Consider the following 24,762-nt stretch of genomic DNA (forward strand, 5'->3'; position numbering starts at 1 on the left):
CACACCCTGGCGCAGTGGTTACAATCTTTTAATTCAACTTCACACATAAACAGAATGGACAAAGTTCTCTTAAGCTTTTCAGCTTATACAAGTAGTTTTATCCGTGTGTTCCTTCGTCTGGCTGTCACTCTCTTTTGCCAGCCCAGTCATGATCTCCAACGCTGCTGATAAAGGGAACAGGTGATTAGATAACTCGTTCAAGCTGAGGTATCTACTCACCTGTCTGCTGCTTCATGGCCGGCCCCTGCACACGACTCGCCCGCAGGGAACGCATAGACCACGCCCATCTCCACGGTATTGCTGCGTTTGAACAATTTTATTGTTGATAATAGAGGTAAATTATAGTTTTTATTCGCCTTGAAAAGGGTGGAGGGGCCATCTCCGGGTTGAGGAGGAGAACTTGCCCCAAGTGGAGGAGTTCAAGTACCTTGGAGCCTTGGTCTCGGGTGAGGGAAGAGTGGATCGTGAGATCGACATGTGGGGTCTTCAGTAATGCGGATGTTGTATTGATCCATTGTTGTGAAGAAAGAGCTGAGCTGGAAGGCAAAGCTCTCAATTTACCGGTCGATCTACGTTCCCATCCTCACCTATGGTCATGAGCTTTTGCTTATGACCAAAAGAACAGGATCACGGGTACAAGCGGCCGAAATTAGCTTCCTTCGCCAGGTGGTGGGGCTCTCCCTTAGAGATAGGGTGAGAAGCACTGCCATCCGGGGGGAGCTCAAAGTTAAGCCGCCGCTCCTCCACATCTAGAGGAGCCAGATGAGGTAGTTCGGGCATCTGGTCAGAATGCCACCCGAACGCCTCCGACCGGTAGGAGGCCACAGGGGTCTTCTCTCCAATTGGGAAGACTATGTCTCCCAGCTGGAGGAGCTGGACGAGCTGGACGAAGTGGCTGGGGAGAGGGAAGTCTGGGCTTCCCTGCTTAGGCTGCTGCCCCCACCACTCAACCTCGGAAAAGCGGAAGAAAATGGATAGATGGTATTGTTATCATTCATTATCAAGTGCTCTCATTGTAGTGTAATAATGCTCATTGTCATTTCTGTATTATTATTTATTTCACTAACTACTTCTTTGCTATCACTTTTACCATCATTTGTACATATCCTGTTTGTTGATGTGGCTCTGTTGTTGTTGTTGTTGTTGGTATTGTTATTGTGTTTGCTGTTGTTGTCTTATGCCCCTCTTGTCCCCACAATTTCCCCCTCTGTCTTCCTTTTTTTCTCTTTCTATCCCCTCCTGCTCCGGCTCGGCTGCACTCAACGATAATATAAATCCATTTAATAAAGTGAAATCCAAATAAGGCCACAAGAGAAGTATCCCACAGACCTCTCTTTTGTAATGTAAATCTGTGCAGCCGATATGGGCATCTACATCAACTATATGATTTGCCTGAAAAGCTGGACAGGACAAATTAAAAAAAAAAACACACAAAAAAAAAAACAGCGAGTTAAGGTTTTTGACTGCCGTCCATAAAAACAGCACACATGGAAGCTCTTCAACTTGGTTGTTTTTTTCTCTCTCCGAGGCCACGTGACGGCCTCCTTCCTTAAAGTCCTGGTGCAGTCAATCAGGGTGACACCAATTATGGGAGTCACGTGCCCGCAGGAGACCTCCAGTGGCAACCCGTGACATAGGTGCCATCCATCAGCCCCGTCTTAATAAGGGTTGGGGGGGGCTGCGTTCACTACACAGACGCCAAGAAAGTCTCATTTTAGGGACTCTGCAGTCGCAGCACACAAGCTGATTTGATATTAGTAAGCAGTTAACTTCCTGGCTATCATGGAGAGAAACCTTTAGGCTGTACCTTTGGGACGTCATTCATATATGTAATATATATTTTTATACAGCCACAAATGTGCACTGTCATTGTTAAAACGGTAAAATCGTATTTTCCGGACCATAGGATTCACCGGACTTATAACGCGCACTGCTGATGAGCGGGTCTATTCAGGTCTTTTTTCAAACATAAGGCGCACCGGACGGGTCGTATTAGGGTTTTTTTCTAAATGGAAAACACTTCTTTGTGGTCCACATAACATGTAATGGTGGCTTCTTTGGTCAAAATGTTGCATAAATGATGTTTTACAGATCATTTTCAAGCCGCTTTCTGACAGTCGCTTCAGGATGCGCCGTTTTGTGGGCGGTCTTAATTACATGGCTCAGCTTCGGCAGAGTCTTCTCCCCGTCATCTTTGTTGTAGCGGTGTAGCGTGCAAGGACGGGAGTGGAAGAAGTGTCAAAAGATGGAGCGAGCTGTTTTAATGACATTCAGACTTTACTTCAATCAATAACGGAGCAGCATCTCCTCAACCGTGGCTCACTATAGTACAACAACGCTGGAAATGTGTCCCGTCAAAAAACGTCTGACCGGAACTCTCCAAGTTCCTTGGGTGAATAATGTAAACTCACTACATCGGCAGTTTTTAGCCCTTTCACAGCAAGTCTACTGAAAGATATAAGTTAGAACTGTACGCTACTATATATTAGAAATGCTCCATAACAAGAAGATAGAGGAAAAAAGCAGCTACGTCATTGGCAAGGACTACAATAGCGGACTTGCACAAATTTCCGGACTTATGCAGATCCTGAAAACAGATCAGCAAGTACCAAAACGTAAGAAAAGTTCCATCCATCCATCCATTTTCTACCGCTTATTCCCTTTCGGGGTCGCGGGGGGCGCTGGCGCCTATCTCAGCTACAATCGGGCGGAAGGCGGGGTGCACCCTGGACAAGTCGCCACCTCATCGCAGGGCCAACACAGATAGACAGACAACATTCACACTCACATTCACACACTAGGGCCAATTTAGCGTTGCCAATCAACCTATCCCCAGGTGCATGTCTTTGGAGGTGGGAGGAAGCCGGAGTACCCGGAGGGAACCCACGCATTCACGGGGAGAACATGCAAACTCCACACAGAAAGATCCCGAGCCTGGATTTGAACCCAGGACTGCAGGACCTTCGTATTGTGAGGCAGACGCACTAACCCCTCTGCCACCGTGAAGCCCGTAAGAAAAGTTGGTTTAGCATAATATTGCGAAACAAAACGGCAGGTAATATGTCCGCTAACGGGTGCAATTTTGCGGTCCTTAAAAACACACCATAATAATAATACTCGTACTTCTGACTACGGTAGCCGTAATGTGTCAACAGTCTATCAAGCGGTGCGGCTTCAAAGTCGTACTAAAACATTTAGAAAAAGTATTGAGCGCCGTGCATAATTTTCTATATTCTCAGTGGAACATAAACATTTTTGATGTTGTTGTGGAGAGGCAGAGCCAACAGTCCGACAGACAGGCAGGGCATGCTGGAGCCCGGCCCAAGATGGCGGCGAGGAGGCAGCGACGGCGAGCGAGCGGCGAGGCGGGGCGCACCTGGAGCGAAGCCTCAATCAAGATCAGGTGCGTAAATCACGCACCTGGGGACAATCATGCAATCCTCTCGCATTGGTTAAAAGGCCGGCAGCCGTGAATGGCGGGAAGAAAGGCGGAGAGACTGGAAGAAGCAGGAGTGCAGCTGACGCAAAGCGAGAGAGAAGGAGAGCCGAAGACAGACGACGAGCGAGCGGAAAAGAGGAGCGGAAAGGCGACCTGGACTGAGGTGTTTATTGAAAAATAAACAAAGTCAAACGGCTCGAAGTCATGTCCTTCCTTGGTGGTCCTGGAAACCCGCAAGACGACGGCTTGAGACCGTCACAGTTGTTTACTAGCGTCATCTACACATATCTCTTATGTATGACTGTCATCAACTGGTCACACTTATCATTACGCCATGTACCTATAAAATTGCTTCAAGGTTGGTAAGTACAACTTTAAATCACCAAAAATGATTCCCCAGCGCGGCCACTGCTGCTGACCACTGTTCTCCTCACCTCCCAGGGGGTGATCAAGGGTGATTGGTCGAATGCAGAGAATAATTTCGCCAGACCTAGTGTGTGTGTGACAATCATTGGTACTTTAATAGCTGAGCTGACTGTGAAGATAGCTCTAAACAACACCAATACATAAGTGCTCAGGAAAGTTAAAGAGGTCTATGATTGGGTTGATAATTTATTTTCTATTTTATCTTATCTCCAGCACCCCCCGTGACCCCGAAAGGGACAAGCGGTAGGAAATGGATGGATGGATGGATTTAAAAGAGTAGTAGTTAATAGTTTTGCCTGGACTAATGATTATGTTTTGCTCTAACAATTGTATAATAAAAGAGAGGATAAGGAACTAGTTTTAATATTGTGTTGGTATTGTTACACTGTCGATAACGCTCAGCATAAATTTTAAAAATTTACAGTTAATACATGTGATCGGTATCGGTATTGGTCGATCTCAAGGATGATCGAAATTGGCATCTTACAACCCTAATCGAAGCATCCCTGGAAATATTTCATAGTGTCATTTAAAAATCCAATTCAAAAATATAGAAAACAAGTTTTAATGATGTTTGATTAATACAGAAGTAAATCAAATGAGTATTTAAAGTGCATTTGTATTTTAATCCACGGACAAAAAAAAAGTGCAGTACATTTAGTTGAGGTAATATTTGCCTCCACACGATATGAAGCTTTTAGATATGAAAGCATACATTTGTCTACTCTACTGATATGTGAATCACGTTTGAATACTCACACTGTGGTACTTTGAAGCTTTCAAAATGATGATTATTCATGGATTTTTTTACAGAAAAAACCCTGGAAAAATCTCGAAAAAGAAAAGAAAATGTATAAAGGAAATACTACAGTACAGGATATGTGCAAATATACACTTGTTAATGGCCACAATATTAGGTACACCTAGTGAGATCCAATACAAGAGTTGTCTCACACGGAATGCATGATTGTGTTCACCTTCGGTGTACCCAACACAGTAGCCATTGTGTGCAGGTGTTTCTAAAAGAAGGTCCAGGTTGTGTGTATTAGTACACATGTAGTACACAAGTGGATTCAACTTTTCCTTCAAGTTTTTAAGATGGTTATCTCCCAGAGCTGCCTAGTCATGGAGGTCGTGGTTGTGATACTCGTACATTCCTTCAGTGTCTATCAGCTTCTGTAGAAGCGCCCCAAGAATGATACATCCAAAACCTAGAATACTACATTCAGTCCCAGAATTTTGCACCCAGTCCCAAAATACTGCATCCAGTCCTAGAATGCATCATCCAGTCCCAGAATACTTTATTCAGTCCCAGAATATTGCAGCCAGTCCTAGAATATATCATCCAGTCCCAGAATACTACATCCAGTCCCAGATTACTGCATCCACACCAAGAATAGCATACAGTGCCAAAATGCTGCATCTAGTCCTATAGCATCCAGTCATAGAAAATTGCATCTATTCTTAGAATACTGCATCTAGTTCTAGGACACTGCATCTCATCCTAGAATACTGCATCCAGTCCTTGTCCACATCACTTGTTCCCTGACTTTAAGGTTTCCGTGTCCGAGTCTTCTCCATCTGCGTAGACGCCGTCCTCAGACTCGGCGCTTACTTTAAGCAAACTGTTGTTTACCGCTAAGGTAGTAGTTTCCCTGGCCTGATCCGGCTCCTGATTGTCCGCCTTGTTAGAGATGAAGTCCTTACTTCCTTTCTCCTCTTCGTCGGCATCATCAGATTCCGCCTCATCTTCGCCGTCGGCCGACTCCCCCTGGTTAGCGGACACTTCATCTTTTTCAGATACTTCAAAAGTGTCCCTGCCTGTCACGTTGTCGTCTTCGTCATTTTCTACATTATCTTGACCATCATCGTTGGTCACCTCATCCTCCTCATCGTCCTGTGGGATGCCGCCTGGATCTTCAGCCACTTTTGTTTTTACATCCTCTTCTTCATCACAGGCCGCCACTGATTCCTTGTTTTCAGCAGGTTCCTCTTCAGGATCTTCCTCCTGAGAGTCTTTCGTAATTGTTGCACCATCCTCTTCATCCTTGAGCTCCGTCTCATCTGCTGCCCTCTCATTAGTGCATTCAGCCTCATTCTCAGCCATATGTTCTTCTCCAGATGCAGGAGGATGAGAATGAAAATCAGTACCACATACACCAGCAGGCTCCTCTTCATCCTCATCCGTTTGTTCCGCTGTTGTTCCCTCATTGCCTGACTTCTCTTCATTCCCGCTCTCATCAAATTTTTCATCTTCCTCGGGTAAAGTTTGCCCCTCTTCTGCATCCTCATCCTTATTGCCTTCTTCCATCTCATCTACAGCTTCATCGTTCTCATCTCCACTGTTTACAGGAGTCTCCTCATTACCAGGGACTTCCTCCTCCTTGTTGGATTCATCCTCACTTGGGACCGTCATGGCTTCATCTTCAGCTGTTTCAGCAATCTCTTCAGCTCTCTTCTCATCTGCTGCTGCAACCTCATCATCATTCTCATCTCCAGTAGTTACAGGAGTCTTATTTTCTTCTTCCGCTTCTTTCTCAGATTCATCCTCATTTGTGGCCGTCATGAAGGTCTCTTCTGCTTCTTCTTCTGCTGTTTCGACTATCTCTTTACTCATATTCTCATCTTCTGCGGCAACCTCATCATCAGTGGCGGCATCCTCATTCTCATCTCTACTGGTGACAGGAGTCTTCTCATTACCAGGGACTTCTTCCTCCTTGTTGGATTCATCCTCACTTGGGACTGTTGTTGCTTCATCTTCAGCTGTTTCAGCAATCTCTTCACTCGTCTTCTCATCTTCTGCGACAACCTCATCATCATCCTCATTCTCATCTCCAGTAGTGACAGGAGTCTTATTTTCTCCATCCTCTTCTTTCTCAGATTCATCCTCATTTGTGGTCGTCATGAAGGTCTCTTCTGCTTTTTCTTCTGCTGTTTCATCTATCTCTTTACTCATATTCTCATCTTCTGCGGCAACCTCAGCATCAGTGGCGGCATCCTCATTCTCATCCCCACTGGTGACAGGAGTCTTCTCATTACCAGGGACTTCTTCCTCCTTGTTGGAGTCATTCTCACTTGAGACTGCCGTTGCTTCATCTTCAGCTGTTTCAGCAATCTCTTCACTCATCTTCTCATCTTCTGGGACGACCTCATCATCAGTGGTGGCATCTTCATTCTCATCTCCAGTAGTGACAGGAGTCTTATTTTCTCCTTCCTCTTCTTTCTCAGATTCATCCTCATTTGTGGCCGTCATGAAGGTCTCTTCTGCTTTTTCTTCTGCGGTTTCGACTATCTCTTTACTCCTATTCTTATCATCATCATCATCATCATTGACAGCATCCTCATTATCATCTCCCATAGTGACAGCAGTCTCTTCTTCATCACTTGCTCTGTCTTCTTCATCATCCTCTGTCATGGTGACCTCCTGTGCTCCATCTTTGTCTTCAGCTGTTTCAGAAACTTCTTCACTCGTATTCTTATCTTCTTCAGTAATCTCATCCTCATTCTCATCACCACTAGTGATAGGAGTGTCCCTTTCTTCATCTTTCTCTTTCTCAGATCCACCCTCATTTGTGGCCCTCATGGTGGTGTCTTCTGTTTCTTCTGCTGCTGTTTCGGTTACTTCTTTACTCAGACTCTCATTATCTTCAGCAACATCATCATCATTCTCATTCTCATCTCCACTCGTGATAGGAGTCTCCCTTTCTTCTTCTTCCTCTTTCTCAGGTCCACCCTCAGTTGTGGCCATCATGGTGGTGTTTTCTGCTTCTTCTTCTTCTGCTGTTTCGGTTACTTCTTCACTCGTCTTCTCATCTTCCGCAGAAACATCATCGTCATTGGTGGTATCTTTATTCTCATCTCCACTTGTGACAGGAGTCTCCTCATCACTGGAGACGTCTTCTTTCTCAGATCCATCCTCATTTGTGCCCATCATGATGGTCTCTTCTGCTTCTTCTTCTGCTGTTTCGATTATCTCTTTACTCATATTCTCATCTACTGCAGCAACATTATCATTCTCATCTCCACTAGTGAAAGGAGTCTCTTCTTCTCCACTTGCTCCATCTTCTTTATCATCCTCTATTATGGTGACCTCCCGTTCTGCACCTTCATCTTCTGCTGTTTCACTTGTATTCTCATCTTTTGCAGAAACCACATCTTCAGTGGAGGCATCCTCATTCTCATCTCCAGTAGTGACAGGAGTCTCCTCATCTGTAGCCATTACGGTGGTCTCTTCTGCTTCTTCTTCTAGTGTTTCAGTTACCTCGTTTCTCATCTTCTCATCTTCTGCAGCAACCTCATCATCAGTTGCGGCATCCTCATTCTCATGTCCACTAGTGACAGGAGTCTCCTCATTTGTAATGGTTGTTGATTCTTCTTCTTCAGCTGCTGTTTCTCTGACCTCTTTTCTTAACTTCTCATCATTTGCAGCAACAACATCATTATCATTATCCTCATTGTCCTCTCCACCAGTGACATGAGGCTCCTCATCACAAGGAACGTCTTCTTTTTCAGATTCATCCTCATTTGAAGCTATCATGGTGGTCTCTTCTTCTGCTTCTTCTACTTCAGAAACTTCATCGTTCATCTTCTCGTTTTCTCCATCATTATTATCACTATCAGTGGTTGCATTCTCATCCCCACTGGAGGCAGGAGTGTCTTCTTCAGCACTCACTTTCTCTTCTTCATCTTTCTCTGGTCCATCATCATCTTGTGCTGCTTCATCAACTTCAACTGCCTTGACAACCTCCTCACCTATAATCTCATCTTCTGCAGCAACCTCATCATTTGTGTTGTCATTCTCAGATTCAACATCATTGTTTCCATCCCCATTGATGGCATGAGGCTCTTCTTCACCACTGATTCTCGGTTCTTCATCTTTATCATCACTGACAGCACCGTCTTCACTCATCTTCTGATCTTCTGCAGCAACATCATCATCAGCATTTGTGATCTCTTTCTCAGTGACTGAGTCCTCATTCTCTCCTCCACTGGTAGCAAAAGATTTTTCTTCCTCATTTTCTTCAGGTTCCTGTTCACTGGAAGCTATTATGGCATCACTAAGTGCTGCATTTTCAGTTTCGGTAACCTCTTGACATATCATCTGATCTTCTACAACAACTTCCCTGACAGCATTTATATTGTCATATGCAGTGGCTGTCTTATCATTCTCATTCCCACTGGCAGCTGGATTCTCTTTTTGATCATATACTCTCATTTCTTTATCTGTCATGGCCACTACTTGCCCATCAACTTTATCTTCAGCTTCAGCTGTTTCCTCAACCTCTTCCCTCATCATCTCATTATTTGCAACAACCTTGTCATCAGTCACTGCATCGTTATTCTCATCTCCACTGGTAGTGGAACAGTCCTCTACACCAATGATGGGTTCTTGTGCTACTTGTTCATCTTGTTCCACGATGGCTCCCTCTATCATCTCATTTTCTGCAGCATTGGCAGCCTCATAAACTGCATTATCATTCTCAGCAACATCATAGTTCTCTTCTCCATTGGCAGAAGGCATTTGCTCTTTACCAACATCCCCCCATTCTGCATCTTCTTCACGTTCATGTTCACTTGTGGCTGTCACCTCAGCAGCAGTATTTGCATCCTCATCCTTCACTTCTTCACGGGTAGCAGGTATTTCCTTATCACCATCGGCTTTAACTTCTTCATCTTCATCTTCAGCTATTATGTTTACAACAGCTTCCCCAGTTATCATCTCTTCTGCAGAAACCTCATCATCAATTTCTACACACTCATTGAAGTCCTTCATGGTGGCTACATCAGTATTCTCATTTCCACTGGTGACATGGGTCTCATCTTCACCATCTCCTGGCCCTTCTTCATCCCTCTCAGTTCTATTTTCCTCAGCCAACATCTGTTCTTCTGTAGAAATCTTATTGTCAGTGTTTGCATTTGAGTTCTTCATGGTGGCGGCATCATCTTTCTCCGGTTCACTGATCGCAGATGTATCTTTAGCTAAAATGACAGTCTTAACTTTACCTGCTTCCCCCACTTTTTCTGGCAGCATATCAGCATTAGTGGTGAAATTATCTTCAACTGGAGCTTCAATTTGGTCCTCACTTAGGGTGGCTTCTTCTTCATCTTTGGCTTCAGAAACCTTTCCCCCTGTGATCTCACCCTCATTTCTGACCAATGCCTTGTCTACAACGTCTTTTTTATCTTCCTCTATTTCCTCTACGGCCTTCTCCAGAATATGTCCGATAAACGCTGCTGCTGCTTTGGTTTCATTATTGGGTAAAGAGTTGTCTGTAGTATCATCATTCTTCATCTGAAGAATTCTCTTCAGATCAAAGTCCATTAAAACAGGGGCAGTACTCATAATTTCCCCAAGCAATGGAGTCGTCTGTGCCATTTTTTTCTTATCACACGATTCGCATGGACAGCTTTCATCCTCGGTTTCTTCACGCTGATCGCTGTAAACTGTGCTCAGAGCCGAATCGTCGCTTTTTCCTGACTGTGGTTCAAATGACTGTTTGGCTTTCATTTTAAGCTTTCGTCTCCTTTCGTCTGTCTGGGTTGTTGAAGGCCTGGACTTTGTTTCTTTCGGAGGTCTCGGTAGGCCTGTTCGACCTGTGATCTTGCCCAGTTCTCTGTGTATGCTAGTTTGGATGCGTGTTTCAATCACATTTTTAATTTCTCCTATCATTCTGTTCAGCTGCTCGTTATCGTTCATTTTCCACTGGTCTTTGAACTCACTCATTGCATTGATGTAATGAGTCATAAATTGCTTCTCTATTTTGTTTAGTAAACTCAGGACCCAAACAGGATCAGGGTCTTGACAAATACGTTTACTGGATTGGACCGGACTCTCAGACATGGAGCCTGTATCACACTTTTGACCATTGCCTGAAGAGAGTGGGCTTTCAGACACCTCTCTTGAGCTATCATTACTTCTAATGGTCTCATCTGTTAATCGGTCTCCCTTTTGGTTTCCCTGAGGTAATTCCTCCTCTCCTCTGCCTGTTTCTTCATACCTGTTTACTTCCTGTGCTTTGCCAAATGCATCTGCAAAAGTTTGTCTTTGATTACCATTTGCTCCGTCGCTGCTCTTTCCAGAACCTGTGGAGCCACTATTGACATCTACGCCAGAGGAGGACGTGTGATTAAACTCTTCATCAGAATGACGGTCCTTTGCTAACAAAGGTTCATGATCTATGGAGTCACACAGCCAAAGGGATTGAAGGATCTCCATCAGTGCTTTGTATCGTTCACATTTTTCATCTGTGTTCTTGGGATCATGGTCTATTAACTGCAACTTCACAAGGCAATCCAAGAAACCTCTGGCTGAAGTGCTTAATTTGCGTCCATATGCAGGAGAAACCTCAGGTAAACTATTGCATCTGTCCAGTTTTGGATTGAGAAGGACTTTCATCACTTGCACAGAAGAGTAAAATATCTTGGGGTCATTAGCTCCACAATCTGCATTTGATATATCCGTGTCTTTATGATGTTCATCTACAGAAACACCGTTCAGATCATTTGGTTGGTTTACATTCTCAACTGCTTTGTCATCATTGGATTCATCGACCACTGTGCTGCTTTTGAGTGTGTCACAGTTTTCGTCAAACTCCTCCAAGTTGCACAGTTCGCCATCAGCTGGTATGGTTTTAAGCCATTCGCTAACAACTTCAGTTAGAGAAGCATTTGGCAAATTTGATGGAACTATCCCTACATCATCACTATCCATATTCTCTTTGACACTTTTGTCTGCAGGCCCATTCGGTAGTCTCACAGAGCCTGCAACTTTGCTGGTTTGCTGGTTGTCATAAACTTCAGTTTTCTTGGATCTTACAGATTTGACAGATAGAGACTTTTGTCCTTTCCCCCGGCTTTTTCTTCCCAGGGATGGAGCTGACCTTTTGGACTTGGATGACATACCTGTGGGTGTTCGATCTTCCGAGTCCTCAACCGCCACAGCAGGAACTTCTGATCTCTTGGGTTTCACAGATACACTGGACATCACACTGTGGGGTTTTCCATCAGTCTGTTCGCTCGGGGCTACTTCAGACATTCTGGTTCTTGAAGACACATTTGATTTGACGGACAAAACACTTGGAGTGCCGCTGATCCCATTAACATCCTGATCAGGCATTTCAGCTGCCCCTAGTGATGTATTTGAAGTCCTTGATTTTAAAGATATATCTGATTTGATAGTCATCACACTTGGGGTTTTACATTTTTCACAACCTTTTCTCAATTCAATTTTTTCAGACACAACAGACTTTGCTGATTCATGTGATTTGATTTTAGTGGCATCAATACTAGCATCATCTGCAGCTGCTTCTGACTTCTTTGATGCTGCTGAGGAATTTGATCTCCTGGTTTTAGTTGATGTTACAGATAAAGTACTTGATGATTTCTCTGTATTCTCGTCATTGTTTTCAGGGAATATATTCGAAGATGTTGCTGAAGTGTTTGATTGTGCTGATTTGGCAGATCTGGCTGATTTAGCGCTCACCTGCCTCTGCTCAGTTTCCTCCCCTTTTGTAGCGTTTTCTTCTGAAGGAACCTCAGATGTTGCTCTTGACGAGACGGATGTGTTTGTCTTGGTTGATTTGACTGATAACTTGCTTGCTGATCTTATTTGGGATACTTCATCATGATTGTCATTGTTTTTATTTAACATAGAGAGGCCTGAAGACTTTGTCTTTGTAGAGCTAGCTGAAAAAGAGCTAGCAGATCTTTGCATAGAAACACCTCCGGTCACACCGGAATCTTGTGATTGGAATGATTCCTTAGCTTCCAGTTGTTCCTCGTCCCCATTATCAACTGCACATTCAGTACTTTCTTCAGTTTTGGAACCTATGACTCTTGCTGATGTATCTGAATCGACTGACTGCCTTGAACTCCCTTGTGCTTCACTCTCCATTTCAGAGATTTCAATGTTGTGTTCGCTAGTCAGCTCAGAAACATCCATAGTCCCTTCAGAGACACTTGTCCTTGCAGATATCGCTGATTTGATGGACAAATTACTCAAAGCTCTTTCAATTGGCTCATGACAAAAACTATTTTTGTCAGCTGAGACTTTTGATTTGTTGGACTTTGTGGATTTGGCAGACAATTTACTCTCTGCTCTACTTGAGGTTTCTCTTCCGAGAACTTCCGACACTTTGGATTTTGATGAATGGTCAGAAGCATGTGACTTAGGCCTGCATTGTTCAGCTAGGACTTCGGTTGAACATATGGACTTACTTGACCGCGCTGAAACACTTGATAAAACTGATAGTGAGCATATTGATCGGCTATCATATAGTTTTTCTCCGAGAGAATCCATACCGTGATCAGATGGACTGTCCTTAATGGACTTAGATTTTGCTGAAACATTTGTTTCTGCAGATCTTTCTGATCCGACCGACCTGCTGCTTGACACCCTCTCTTGATGATAATGGCCATTAGCTGAAATATTAGATACTTTGGACTTTGTCGAAAGAGAAGACATTGTAGATGTAGCTGACATCCCACTGTGTGATCTCTCAACATCTTCCTCCCCAACATCTTCGGCACACATTCCAGAAACATCTGATTTTGTAGATTTCCCAGAAACTTGCGATTTTGTTGATTTTGCAGACAAAGCACTGATTGGTCTCTCTGCAGAAACCTGTGACTGGATTGAACTCTCAGATGTTTCGTCCGCTGGAACATCACCAGAGTATTTGGACTTAATTGACCTTGCTGATTTGTTAGATTGAGCTAACAAGGCGTTTGTTATTCTACTTGTCTCTTCATCAAGTATATGAACACCATCTTCCAGAAGAGCTTCTGAAACATTTGATTGTGAAGTAACATCATCAGTTTGGGAGATAACCGACATCACACTTGGTTCTCTAACATCCTCATTTGATCTCGAACAAATGCTTGACTTGGCCGATTTGGTTGACATAGCGCTGTGTGACCTCTGGCTAGCATCTTGCTCACTATCGTCTTCATCATTTTGTTCAAGGACAGGCTGAGAGGCTTTGGATTGAGAAGATCCCTTAGATGCCTTTGATTTGGTAGACATTGCACTTTGTGCTCTCTCTGCATCATCAACATTTCCTTCAGTCCTATTTTCAGAGGTTATGGACTTCATGGATTCTGCAGACAATTCTGAATCAGCAGTTTTTTCTGACATGGCACTATGATATCCTGAAGCAGGCCTCTCTGTTTCCTCAACCTTGTGATTTGAGACACTATCTTTGATTTCCAAACTGCTCTCTATAGCTGAAGTGTTGCACTCTGTTTCTTTTGGAGTTGGCACTCCATTACTTCTACGTCCATCATCTGGCGCTTCTGATGACTTAGATTGGTAGGATCTAGCAGAAATACTGGTCTTTACCGACCTTACTGAGTCGATTGACTTTGCGCTTTGTGGTCTACCTTCAGTTGCCTCTGTAGTACATCCATCAGCATCAACTTCTGGGGATTTTGATTTCCTTGACCTTACGTCTGATATAACAGATTCCACTGACATGGTAGTTGGAGGTCTCTCCTCAGTTTCTTCCTCAGGGCAATCATCAAGACTTAACATTGCAGCTGCTTCTTGTACTTCTTTGACAACCTCGAAGGTTTTAGACTTTGTCGATGTCGCTGAAAGGACACTCGATGATCTTACTTGATCTTCTGCCTCCTTTGTAGATTTTAGTCCCTTGGTATTCACCTTTGAGTTTTCTTCTAGATTTTGTTCAAGTGCTTTGGACTTTTTAGAAGATTTCATAGACATTTGGCTTTGAGTTCTCTGTCCACTCTCACTTTCCTCTGCTTGGTCTTGGACTTGATCTTTGGTATATTCTTCTTCAGCGTCATCCACATGAGCGTATCCTTTTGATGTAACTGAAGTTGTGGATATGGACGAGCAGGAAGTTGTTGGTTTTTCTGCCTCGGCTTCTTTTTCTGATTGACATACTTCACTTGTCACCTCAGACTTGGCGGATGTTTGACTTGATGGTCTTTCATTGCACTCTAAGACTTTTGGTTTACAGTTTGTTGAGGCATTTGAATGAACGGACATGGCACTTATTGATCGATCCTCTTTCACACCCACAGGTTCTGCAGTACGTGTTTCTTTACATTCATTCGACTCAAGAGAATTTGATCGGACAGACGTGACAGAAAGAGTCTCCTCTGAATTTGTTTGCACTTGTGTATCTTGACTACCATCAGATGCTCCACAGTGACATGCATATGACCTTCTAGACTTCTTAGTGGATTTCTTTGAGTGTGTAGATCCTGACGATGATTTCCTCAAAGTGTTCGGCATAGCATCTTCTGTCGTCTCCTCCTTTTCTGGTTTTTCACTTAGCGAGTGTTGTCTTGATGCACTTGTAGATCCAAGTTCTCGTTCTTGCTCAGCCTCACAGTTTTCTACCATATTCATGCAAGACTCACTATGGATGGGGCAGTACTCCACTGTTTCAGATGATTTAACATGCTCAAACACTTCTTCTAAATGCTCCTCGCTTGATTTGGCCACAGTTTTACGACTTTCAACCATACTCTTTCTTGAAACCACCCTGTGCGAGGAAGCGCCTGAGCTTGAAGTGTGAGTGCTGCCACTTTCTCCCTGAGAACCCGTTGCGGTGTTAGTCCAAATGTTGTACTCTCTTGTTTGACTACAGCAGTGAGGACAACCAAAGCCCTGTCTTTGGTGGTGCCTCCTGATGTGTGCGTCACTTGTCTCTGAAACATTTTCAGAACCCAAACAGCTTCTGTCGAGAACTTGGTGCTCGCAGGTTCTGTTGGAACTTTTTCTCACTTCTGTCGACCACAGTAAAGTTTCATCATTTTCTAGTCGAAACCGCACTTTCATCTTCATAGACAAGCTGCCATCTTCGTTGATACGGACTACTTTCTCCACATCATCATCGTTTATTCTGTTAGCAGTGGCCGGACCGGAGGCGACATCTTCTAAGGATTCTGTTCCATCTGGAAGTGACTTGTCAGAAGACACTGAATGCCTCATGGAACCGTTGGTAGAGCCTAGTTTCGGTTGAATGGTGTGTCCTTCAATGATAAAAAAAAAAAAAAATTTAATCAATTTGTATCCAAACACCTTGTCAAATAATTTTCCTACCGTCATCATTGTCTGCACCACAAGCGGATCGTGCCTTCGTACTCAACGTTGGCAATTTGTCCTCAGCTGCTTTCCGGGATCTCTCCAAAATGGAGGGGTGAGACGGATCCCGACCCACACAAATCAGAACACCAGGACAGTGCAAAACATTTTGCACATTGTCAACCTGAAACCAAAATATCAGTTTGAGGAAAATAATTTAAAAACCAATGCTTTCTAAGGATTTAGCCATCGACTGGATTGCGATTGGGACTGGTTGGCACTGGAGAAAGGCTTGTTCACCTTTGGGCAAGACTGTTCTGGTGTCATAACTACAAGAGAGTCCTAGGTAGTGACACCCTTTCCTGTGCTAAAAATACAGCTTTCTCTCTTTGTGCCACTGCGAGCAAGCTAAAACGCCTTAATCAAGGATGATCTCTAAAGGACTCCAAGGAATGACTGGGCAGTCCTGCAATGGAAGACTGCCAGCAGTGGGCTTACACATGGACAGTGTGACAAGGGTATATTAAACACTTCACGCTGACTACATATTGTCATCACAAATTAGAATATAATCCACTTGTTTGACAGATGATTAACCCAAATGGCTGGGTCCAGTGGGGCAGTAGGGCCAGCATGAGTTGACCTCTTTCTTCTATCTGGACTAATTGAAGTAACGAATTGCCTTTGATAGTGCTGCTTGCTCACGGAGTGATCTAGTGCAGTGGTTCTCAAATGGGGGTGCACGTACCCCTGGGGGTACTTGAAGGTATGCCAAGGGGTACTTGAGATTTTTTAAATATTTTCTAAAAATAGCTTTAATTCAAAAATAATTTCTAAATATATTTATTGAATAATACTTCAACAAAATATAAATGTCAGTTCATAAACTGTGAAAAGAAATGCAACAATGCAATATTCAGTGTTGACAGCTAGATTTTTTTGTGGACATGTTCCATAAATATTGATGTTAAAGATTTCTTTTTTTTTGTGAAGAAATGTTTAGAATTAAGTTGATGAATCCAGATGGATCTCTGTTACAATCCCCAAAGAGGGCCATTTAAGTTGATGATTACTTCTATGTGTAAATATCTTTACTTACAAACGTATAATTAAATTAGTTGTTTATTTTTCAAAAAGTTTTTAGTTATTTTTATATATTTTTTTCCAAATAGTTCAAGAAAGACCACTACAATTGAGCAATATTTTGCTCTGTTATACAATTTAATAAATGAGAAACTGATGAAATAGTGCTGTATTTTACTTCTTTATCTCTTTTTTTCAACCAAAAATGCTTTGCTCTGATTAGGGGGTACTTGAATTAAAAAAATGTTCACAGGGGGTACATCACTGAAAAAAGGTTGAGAACCACTGATCTAGTGCATGTCCACAGTCAAAAAAATATATATTTTTTAAAAAATACAGTCCATGCCTTATATCGCAACCAAAGGCTCCTGAACGGATGCCATGTGTCTTTCACTGACACTTTTTAAAAGTGTGTTTTTGATGGCAAAGCAGTTTTGAGCTAAAAATCCACGGCCAGACTGCATAGATGAATAGCTTCAGGCAGACTCACACCAAACCAGAGTGAAGGTAATGAATTGCCTTCGTGATATATAATCTATTTAGAGCGTGAACGTGTGAGAGTTTGAAAACTAGTGAGTTCATAAAGATGAAAATTGAGAATGCTTTTCGTGATGTCTGGGAATACTTTTAATGTCCCTGTAATTTCATATATGCATAAATTGTATAGGGTGTAGATACATGACAGACCTTTGAGTAACTAAAGGAAGAGAACCCTCATAAACTACAACAGCAATTTCAACAAAACTACTTTTGCTGTGCCCAATTGACAGATGTATTTAGAATTAAGAGAGTTTTTCATCATTTTGAGCAGACAAATTTTACACCAAAACTATTTAATTTGTAAATAGTAGTGTTACGTCAGCTTACCTACTGTTAGTTAAAAGCTAATCCAATTATATTTTTGCCTCTTGAAATGTAACTTTAATTCTAATTACAATTGCAACTAACTAGAATATTACTGGGAACTGATCCACATCATTTTGCAGTTAATAGAAGACGGCGGGAACTAACTTTGTTAAATGTTTTGCTGATGAAGTCAGAGGGGTTAGTGCGTCTGCCTCACAATACGAAGGCCCTGCAGTCCTGGGTTCAAATCCAGGCTCGGGATCTTTCTGTGTGGAGTTTGCATGTTCTCCCCGTGAATGCGTGGGTTCCCTCCGGGTACTCCGGCTTCCTCCCACTTCCAAAGACATGCACCTGGGGATAAATTGATTGGCAACACTAAATTGGCCCTAGTGTGTGAATGTGAGTGTGAAGGTTGTCTGTCTATCTGTGTTGGCCCTGCAATGAGGTGGCGACTTGTCCAGGGTGTACCCCGCCTTCCGCCCGATTGTAGCTGAGATAGGCGCCAGCGCCCCCCGCGACCCCGAAAGGGAATAAGCGGTAGAAAATGGATGGATGGATATATTACATTTGAATTTCAAAAAGTTACTTTTATGAGTAATAAAACTCAAGTTAAAGTTGATGATAGTTACTTTTAGAACTAATAAAACTACATTCAAGGCTAGTAAAGGCAATTATATAACTAGTATAATATTGTTTTCAAGCAAATAAGCATTTTTGTTAAAATTGGTAAGTATACTTTTATTCCTAGTGCCTTACAATAAGTCTTGGCACTAATGAAACCACTTAACATGGTAGTAAAGTCACTTTTGTAACTAATAAATTACATTTGTAGCATGCAATGTGACTTTAAAGTTAATAAATTACATTTTAGCAAGTAAAGTACAGCTTTATAAATTTGTTGGACAAATAATGACGATGAGTGACTTTCATATATGACATATTACATTTTAGACAACTAATTACAATTTTATTATCAATAAGTGAGTTTTATAACTCATAAAATAACTAATTAACTTTCCAATGTATTTTAAGCGTTATATCCCGCCCTCCTCCGTCTTCTAGGAGGTAATGTCTAATTAGGTACGGGCATAACACGTGTATGCGCATGAGCTTTGGGTGTTGTTAGCTAATGACACCTATTTGAATAGTTAGTTTTAGCCGTTTTTGAATGTATATTCTATCGTAACAACAACATGACTGCAAATTGATCGTTAATTGCTTCTCTTGGACTGCTTTTGTATGTGTGCACGCGATTTTGTCGGTCAGGTAAACATTTGTATTACATAAACTTAGTAATGGTGAAAAATATCGACAGTTTTTAAACAAATGTGTTCTGTTAAACCACTAATGGAAACATCTTTTTTTTTTTTGCTTTGACAAATGTAACTGAGAAGGAGTTGAAAACAGCCCCTTTAAGTAACTTGTGTTGCAAATAAATTGATCTTGTATGGCGGTTCTCAACTTTTTTTCAGGGATGTACCCCCTGTGAACATTTTTTTTAATTGAAGTACCCCCTAATCAGAGCAAAGCATTTTTAGTTGAAAAAAAGAGATAAAGAAGTAAATTACAGCACTATGTCATCAGTTTCTGATTTATTAAATTGTATAACAGCGCAAAATATTGCTCATTTGTAGTGGTCCTTTTTTGAACTATTTGGAAAAAAAGATATAAAAATAACTAAAAACTTGTTGAAAAATAAACAAGTGGTTCCAGTATAAATGAAGATTTCTACACAAAGACGTAATCATCAACTTAAAGTGCCCTCTTTCGGGATTGTAATAGAGATCCATCTGGATTCATAAACTTAATTCTAAACATTTGTTCACAAAAAAAGAAATCTTTAACATCAATATTTATGGAACATGTCCACAAAAAATCTAGCTGTCAACACTGAATATTGCATTGTTGTATTTTTTTTTCGCAGTTTATGAACTTACATTTATATTTTGTTGAAGTATTATTCAATAAATATATTTATTAAGGATTTTTGATTTATTGCTATTTTTAGAATATTAAAAAAAAAAATTCACGTACCCCTTGGCATACCTTCAAGTACCCCCAGGGGTACGCGTACTCCCATTTGAGAACCACTGTTGTATGGCATAAAGTGACATTTATAACCAATAAATGACATTGACAGCAGATTATGTGGCTTTCAGTGCTAATAAATTTAATTTCTCGCAGAGAAACAAATTATATTAACAAACTTTTTGGGGGGGCAAATAATGCCACTTTAACAACTGACTTTTAACACTAATACATCACATTTATAGCACATTATGTGACTTTTCAAGCTTATTAATTACTACATTTAATTTATAGCCAGTACACATTTTTTCAGGCAAATAATACCACTTTTATAATTAATTTGTTTACTTTTTTAACTAATTGTAGTAGATAAACGTTCGGCCTCCTCTTGCTGTGCACCAATTAGGCCACCAGAGGCCACTGTTTCACTCTGCTCTATCTCAGCACCCCAAGTACTTTACAGTAAAGGTGAAGAAGCATACAGGCTATTATTGATGAGTCAATGCTTATTGCGAAAATGACTTTTGGATGCTCGGTGCACAGGTGTGCCTAATGTTGGGACCTCACCTTGTGTCCGTCCAGAGTGCACACCTTCCTCACGTGGTACTGCATGAGCGCGGAGAGTTCCTCCATGAAAAGTCCGAAGCTGCGCAGCCCCTTGCGTTGTAAGACAATGGTCTTCCTGATCGAGGGGTTGCTGTTTTTCACCAGGATTATTCTCTTCGCGTGCCGCTGAGGCGCCAGAGGGTTGTTGTCGGGCCTGCCGGGCCTCCATCGAACATGCTGGTGAGGCAGGCCATGATTATGATGGTAGTCGTAGTGACAGAGAGAGGACAAAGACTGTAACGCCTCCATGGTGCGGGCGTGTCTGTACTCTGAGCACAGGTAGCATTCGGCCGCCACGGGGTCATGATGGGCGATGCGGGGCAGCCTGCAAGTGGGGAGTTTTGGGGAAAGGTCCCCAGAGACGGCACTGAAGCACTGGAATTCGTGGGAGGACATAGCGACTGCTTGTCCTTCCTCTCAGATCAGTAGGAGACGGGCAGGGAGCCTCGTAAGGAGTCGCCTTCCAATCATCATAACCTGGTAGAAAGACAGGATGAAAAAAACAATGTAATAGACGATTGTGTGCGTTAGCTACTAAACGTTACATATTCCCATGCCAAAGACTTATGTGTAAACGAAGACACGGATAACGAGGAGGCAATGCCAATCCCACAGAGCGACTTTAAATAACGAGCTTAAAGGAGACGTTACCTCGTCACTGTCACTGTCGCAGAGGAGAATCCACCGGGAGAACCTCCGCCAGGGATTAGCGCTACTAAAAAGCGTAAATATCTGCAAACAAAGTCATTCTCAATGAGACAAAGCTGGGTGGTAGAAGAGGACTCATTGTTGTCGGGTAGAAAAAGCAGAAAAGGGATGTAAATGTTTCAAGTCTTGGTAAAATAGGCCAAGCTTGACTGACAATCATAAAGAAAAGCTTTGGCTGTTATCTTTCTTTTTGTATTAGCGTCCTTCTTGTGGTTTGTTTGGCAAAGGTGTGCACTCCATTGCTTAAAATATTTATTATTGTGCAGTGGTGCAAACATATCATTTATGTTACAGAAACCCCCCTAAAAAATCCTGGCTTTAAACTATTCTTGATGGTTTTGACAATAGTGATTTCCCGCAGCACATTTAGTAAAGACATTTAGAGCAAACCAAAGAAACTGTTGTTTTTCTTGACGGTGTGAATCGAACTGCGGTTAACATGCTAAGTAATGCAGGGGTGTCAAACGTACCGCCCGAGGGCCGGATCAGGCCCGCGAGCAGGTTTTATCCGGCCGATGGGATGAGTTTGCTACGTATAAAAATTAACCGGAAATTTTTTAATGAAATAAATTGCTGATCTAAAAGTGTCCACTGGATGTCGCAATAGCAATTCTTTGTATCTTTGTAGATGATGCTACATATGTACAAAATAAACCACATGATGTTAGTACAGCAGTCGAGGAAAATGATCAAACTACATAAATAACATCCTGTAATTTGATTTTGATATAATTTTTTATCCTGATAAATAAACACCAATGACTTGACTGATGAACATTACCGCCTAATTTTTTCCGAAAATATAAAGAACGACAAATAAAGATAGAACACTATTAACCGCAACATTTAAGTGTTAAAAAAAACAACCCAACAACATTATTATCTATCTATCTATCTATCTATCTATCTATCTATCTATCTATCTATCTATCTATCTATCTATCTATCTATCTATCTATCTATCCATCCATCCATCCATCCATCCATCCATCCATCCATCCATCCATCCATCCATCCATCCATCCATCCATCCATCCATCATCCATCCATCCATCCATCCATCCATCCATCCATCCATCCATCCATCCATCCATCCATCCATCCATCCATCCATCCATCCATCCATCCATCCATCCATCCATCCATCTATCTATCTATCTATCTATCTATCTATCTATCTATCTATCTATCTATCTATCTATCTATCTATCTATCTATCTATCTATCTATCTATCTATCCATCTATCTATCTATCTATCTATCTATCTATCTATCTTATCTATATTCAAACTAAGAACACAATCTGAAGTTGTCTTTAGTTTTAAGTTATCGTGCCGGGATTTTACCTGTCCGGCCCACTTGGGAGTAGGGTTTTTTTCCAATGTGTCCCCCCCATCTAAAATGAGTTTGACACCCCTGTGCTAAGGTAATCAATGTTAAGTGATCTGTGTTAGATTAATTTTATTCATTAATACATAGTGGGATGAGCGGTGTCCTGCCTGGTCCACCAGTAATATCCTAGATGTGTTAAGCGTCGCTATGGTAACAACAATGCATTTATTCTCCTACTGCTGTACTATCAAGATGATTTAAAACTGTTATTTCTGAGGTATTTTTTTAGTATATTGCTTTGATGCCGTTTATTCATAACTAATCTGGTGACACTACAGAGGAGCTATAGAAAGTATTAATTTTGTTTGAATTTGGATTTTTATTATTGATTTATATACAATATTCATCAATTTGAAAAGTACTGATGAGAGAGGATTTTTTTCTTTTTCTTTTTTTTTGGCCGAAACTAAAAAAAAAAAAATCTTGTTTTTAAATAAGTTCACTGAACAATAACCATATGTAGCTTTTTGGTTAACTACAACCATAGGATTTCATGTTTTTTTTATTATAGGAAAGACCCTCAGCGTTAAGTCCATTGACATTGTCATCATTTGGAGTTTTTTTTTTTAGCAAGTACTGCAAATTTGACAGATGCATGAATAGTAGAATAAATTGCTCATACTTACTAGAGCCACAGTCATAATCCACTAGCAATCCAAAGAATAAAGTCCACAAAGGACCTCCAGACCTTCAGTGAGCACACAGAAACTAGTTAGCACTCCTGCAGCACAGTCCAGTAGCCTAGCAGCTAATCACATGCATGAGGGTGCTAAGGATAGACTGAAAAGCCCGGCTAATCGCTGGCAGATTGGACAGAAATCTGCTGGACACATGACGCTTTTGGCTAAGGGATTAAATGTTAAAAATATGTCGGGTCTATTTTCAGCAGGCCAACGACAAAAACCTTGAGTCATCATGACACAGCTGATACGTTTTCGCTATTAAAACCTCCAGTCTTGACATTAAGCGTGCTGTAATATTAATCTACACCCACAATAAGACGGACAGTAAAAGGTGACGATTGCTTATTTTTAACTAGGCGGTTTGCGCTTAGGTTGATATTTACAAACCCTGTTTCCATATGAGTTGGGAAATTGTGTTAGACGTAAATATAATCAGAATACAATGATTTGCAAATCATTTTCAACCCATATTCAGTTGAATATGCTACAAAGACAACATATTTGATGTTTAAACTGATAGACATCTTTTTTTTGCTAATAATCATTAACTTTAGAATTTGATGCACGTGACAAAGAAGTTGGGAAAGGTGGCAATTAATACTGATAAAGTTGAGGAATGCTCATCAAACACTTATTTGGAACATCTCACAGGTGAACAGGCTAATTGGGAACAGGTGGGTGCCATGATTGGGTATGAAAGCAGCTTACATACAATGCTAAGTAAGTCATAAACAAGGATGGGGTGAGGGTCACCACTATGTAAGCTAATTGTCGAACAGTTTTAGAACAACATTTGTCAACGAGCTATTTCAAGGAATTTAGGGATTTTACCATTTACGGTCCGTAAAATCATCAAAAAGTTCAGAGAATCTGGAGAAATCACTGCACGTAAGCTATGATATTACGGACTTTTGATCCCACAGGCGGTACTGCATCAAAAACCGACATCAGTGTGTAAAGGATATCCCCACATGGGCTCAGGAACACTTCATAAAACCACTGTCAGTAACTACAGTTGGTTGCTACATCTGTAAGTGCAAGTTAAAACTCTACTATGCAAAGCCAAACCCATTTATCAATAATATCCTGAAACGCCGCCGGCTTGGCTGGGCCCGAGCTCACCTAAGATGGACTGATGCAAAGTGGAAAGGTGTTCTGTGGTCTGACGAGTCCACATTTCAAATTATATTTAGAAACTGTGGACGTGGTGTCCTTAGGAACAAAGAGGAAAATAACCCTACGGATTGTTATAGGCGCGACGTTCAAAAGCCAGCATCTATGATGGTAAAGGGGTGTATTAGTGCCTCAAGGCATGGGTAACTTACATATCTGTGAAGGCACCATTAATGCTGAATGGTCCATACAGGTTTTGGAGCAACATATGTTGTCATCTAAGCAACGTTATCATGGACGCCCCTGCTTATTTCAGCAAGACAAGTGTTACAACAGCGTGGCTTCGTAAGAAAGGAGTGCGGGTACTTTCCTGGCCCGCCTGC

At 41.7% G+C, this 24,762-nt stretch overlaps 1 protein-coding gene across 1 annotated transcript; it reads right to left on the bottom strand.

Moving 5' to 3' along the window:
• Positions 1-399: 399 nt before the first annotated feature.
• Positions 400-23,358, bottom strand: rp1l1b (rp1 like 1b). Its single transcript, XM_061900631.1, has 5 exons — positions 23,210-23,358; positions 21,135-21,215; positions 20,445-20,960; positions 15,939-16,104; positions 400-15,868 (listed from the first exon to the last, which is right to left on the bottom strand). Exons 3-5 carry the CDS (start codon positions 20,877-20,879, stop codon positions 5,400-5,402), a joined length of 11,070 nt encoding a protein of 3,689 aa, XP_061756615.1. The 5' UTR covers positions 20,880-20,960; positions 21,135-21,215; positions 23,210-23,358; the 3' UTR covers positions 400-5,399.
• Positions 23,359-24,762: the final 1,404 nt, after the last annotated feature.

The sequence above is a fragment of the Nerophis ophidion genome, linkage group LG05 (genome assembly GCF_033978795.1).
Source record: "Nerophis ophidion isolate RoL-2023_Sa linkage group LG05, RoL_Noph_v1.0, whole genome shotgun sequence".
In the NCBI taxonomy this organism is placed as follows: Eukaryota; Metazoa; Chordata; class Actinopteri; order Syngnathiformes; family Syngnathidae; genus Nerophis; species Nerophis ophidion.

What these genes read in the sequence shown, in the direction of transcription:
- rp1l1b (XM_061900631.1), bottom strand. Translation starts at nt 20,879, where the DNA reads ATGTCCTCCCACGAATTCCAGTGCTTCAGTGCCGTCTCTGGGGACCTT. An exon ending in GCACTCTGGACGGACACAAG is followed by an intron (nt 16,105 to 20,444) that starts GTGAGGTCCCAA and finishes TTTTGGTTTCAG; the next exon opens with GTTGACAATGTGCAAAATGT. An exon ending in TGGTGCAGACAATGATGACG is followed by an intron (nt 15,869 to 15,938) that starts GTAGGAAAATTA and finishes TTATCATTGAAG; the next exon opens with GACACACCATTCAACCGAAA.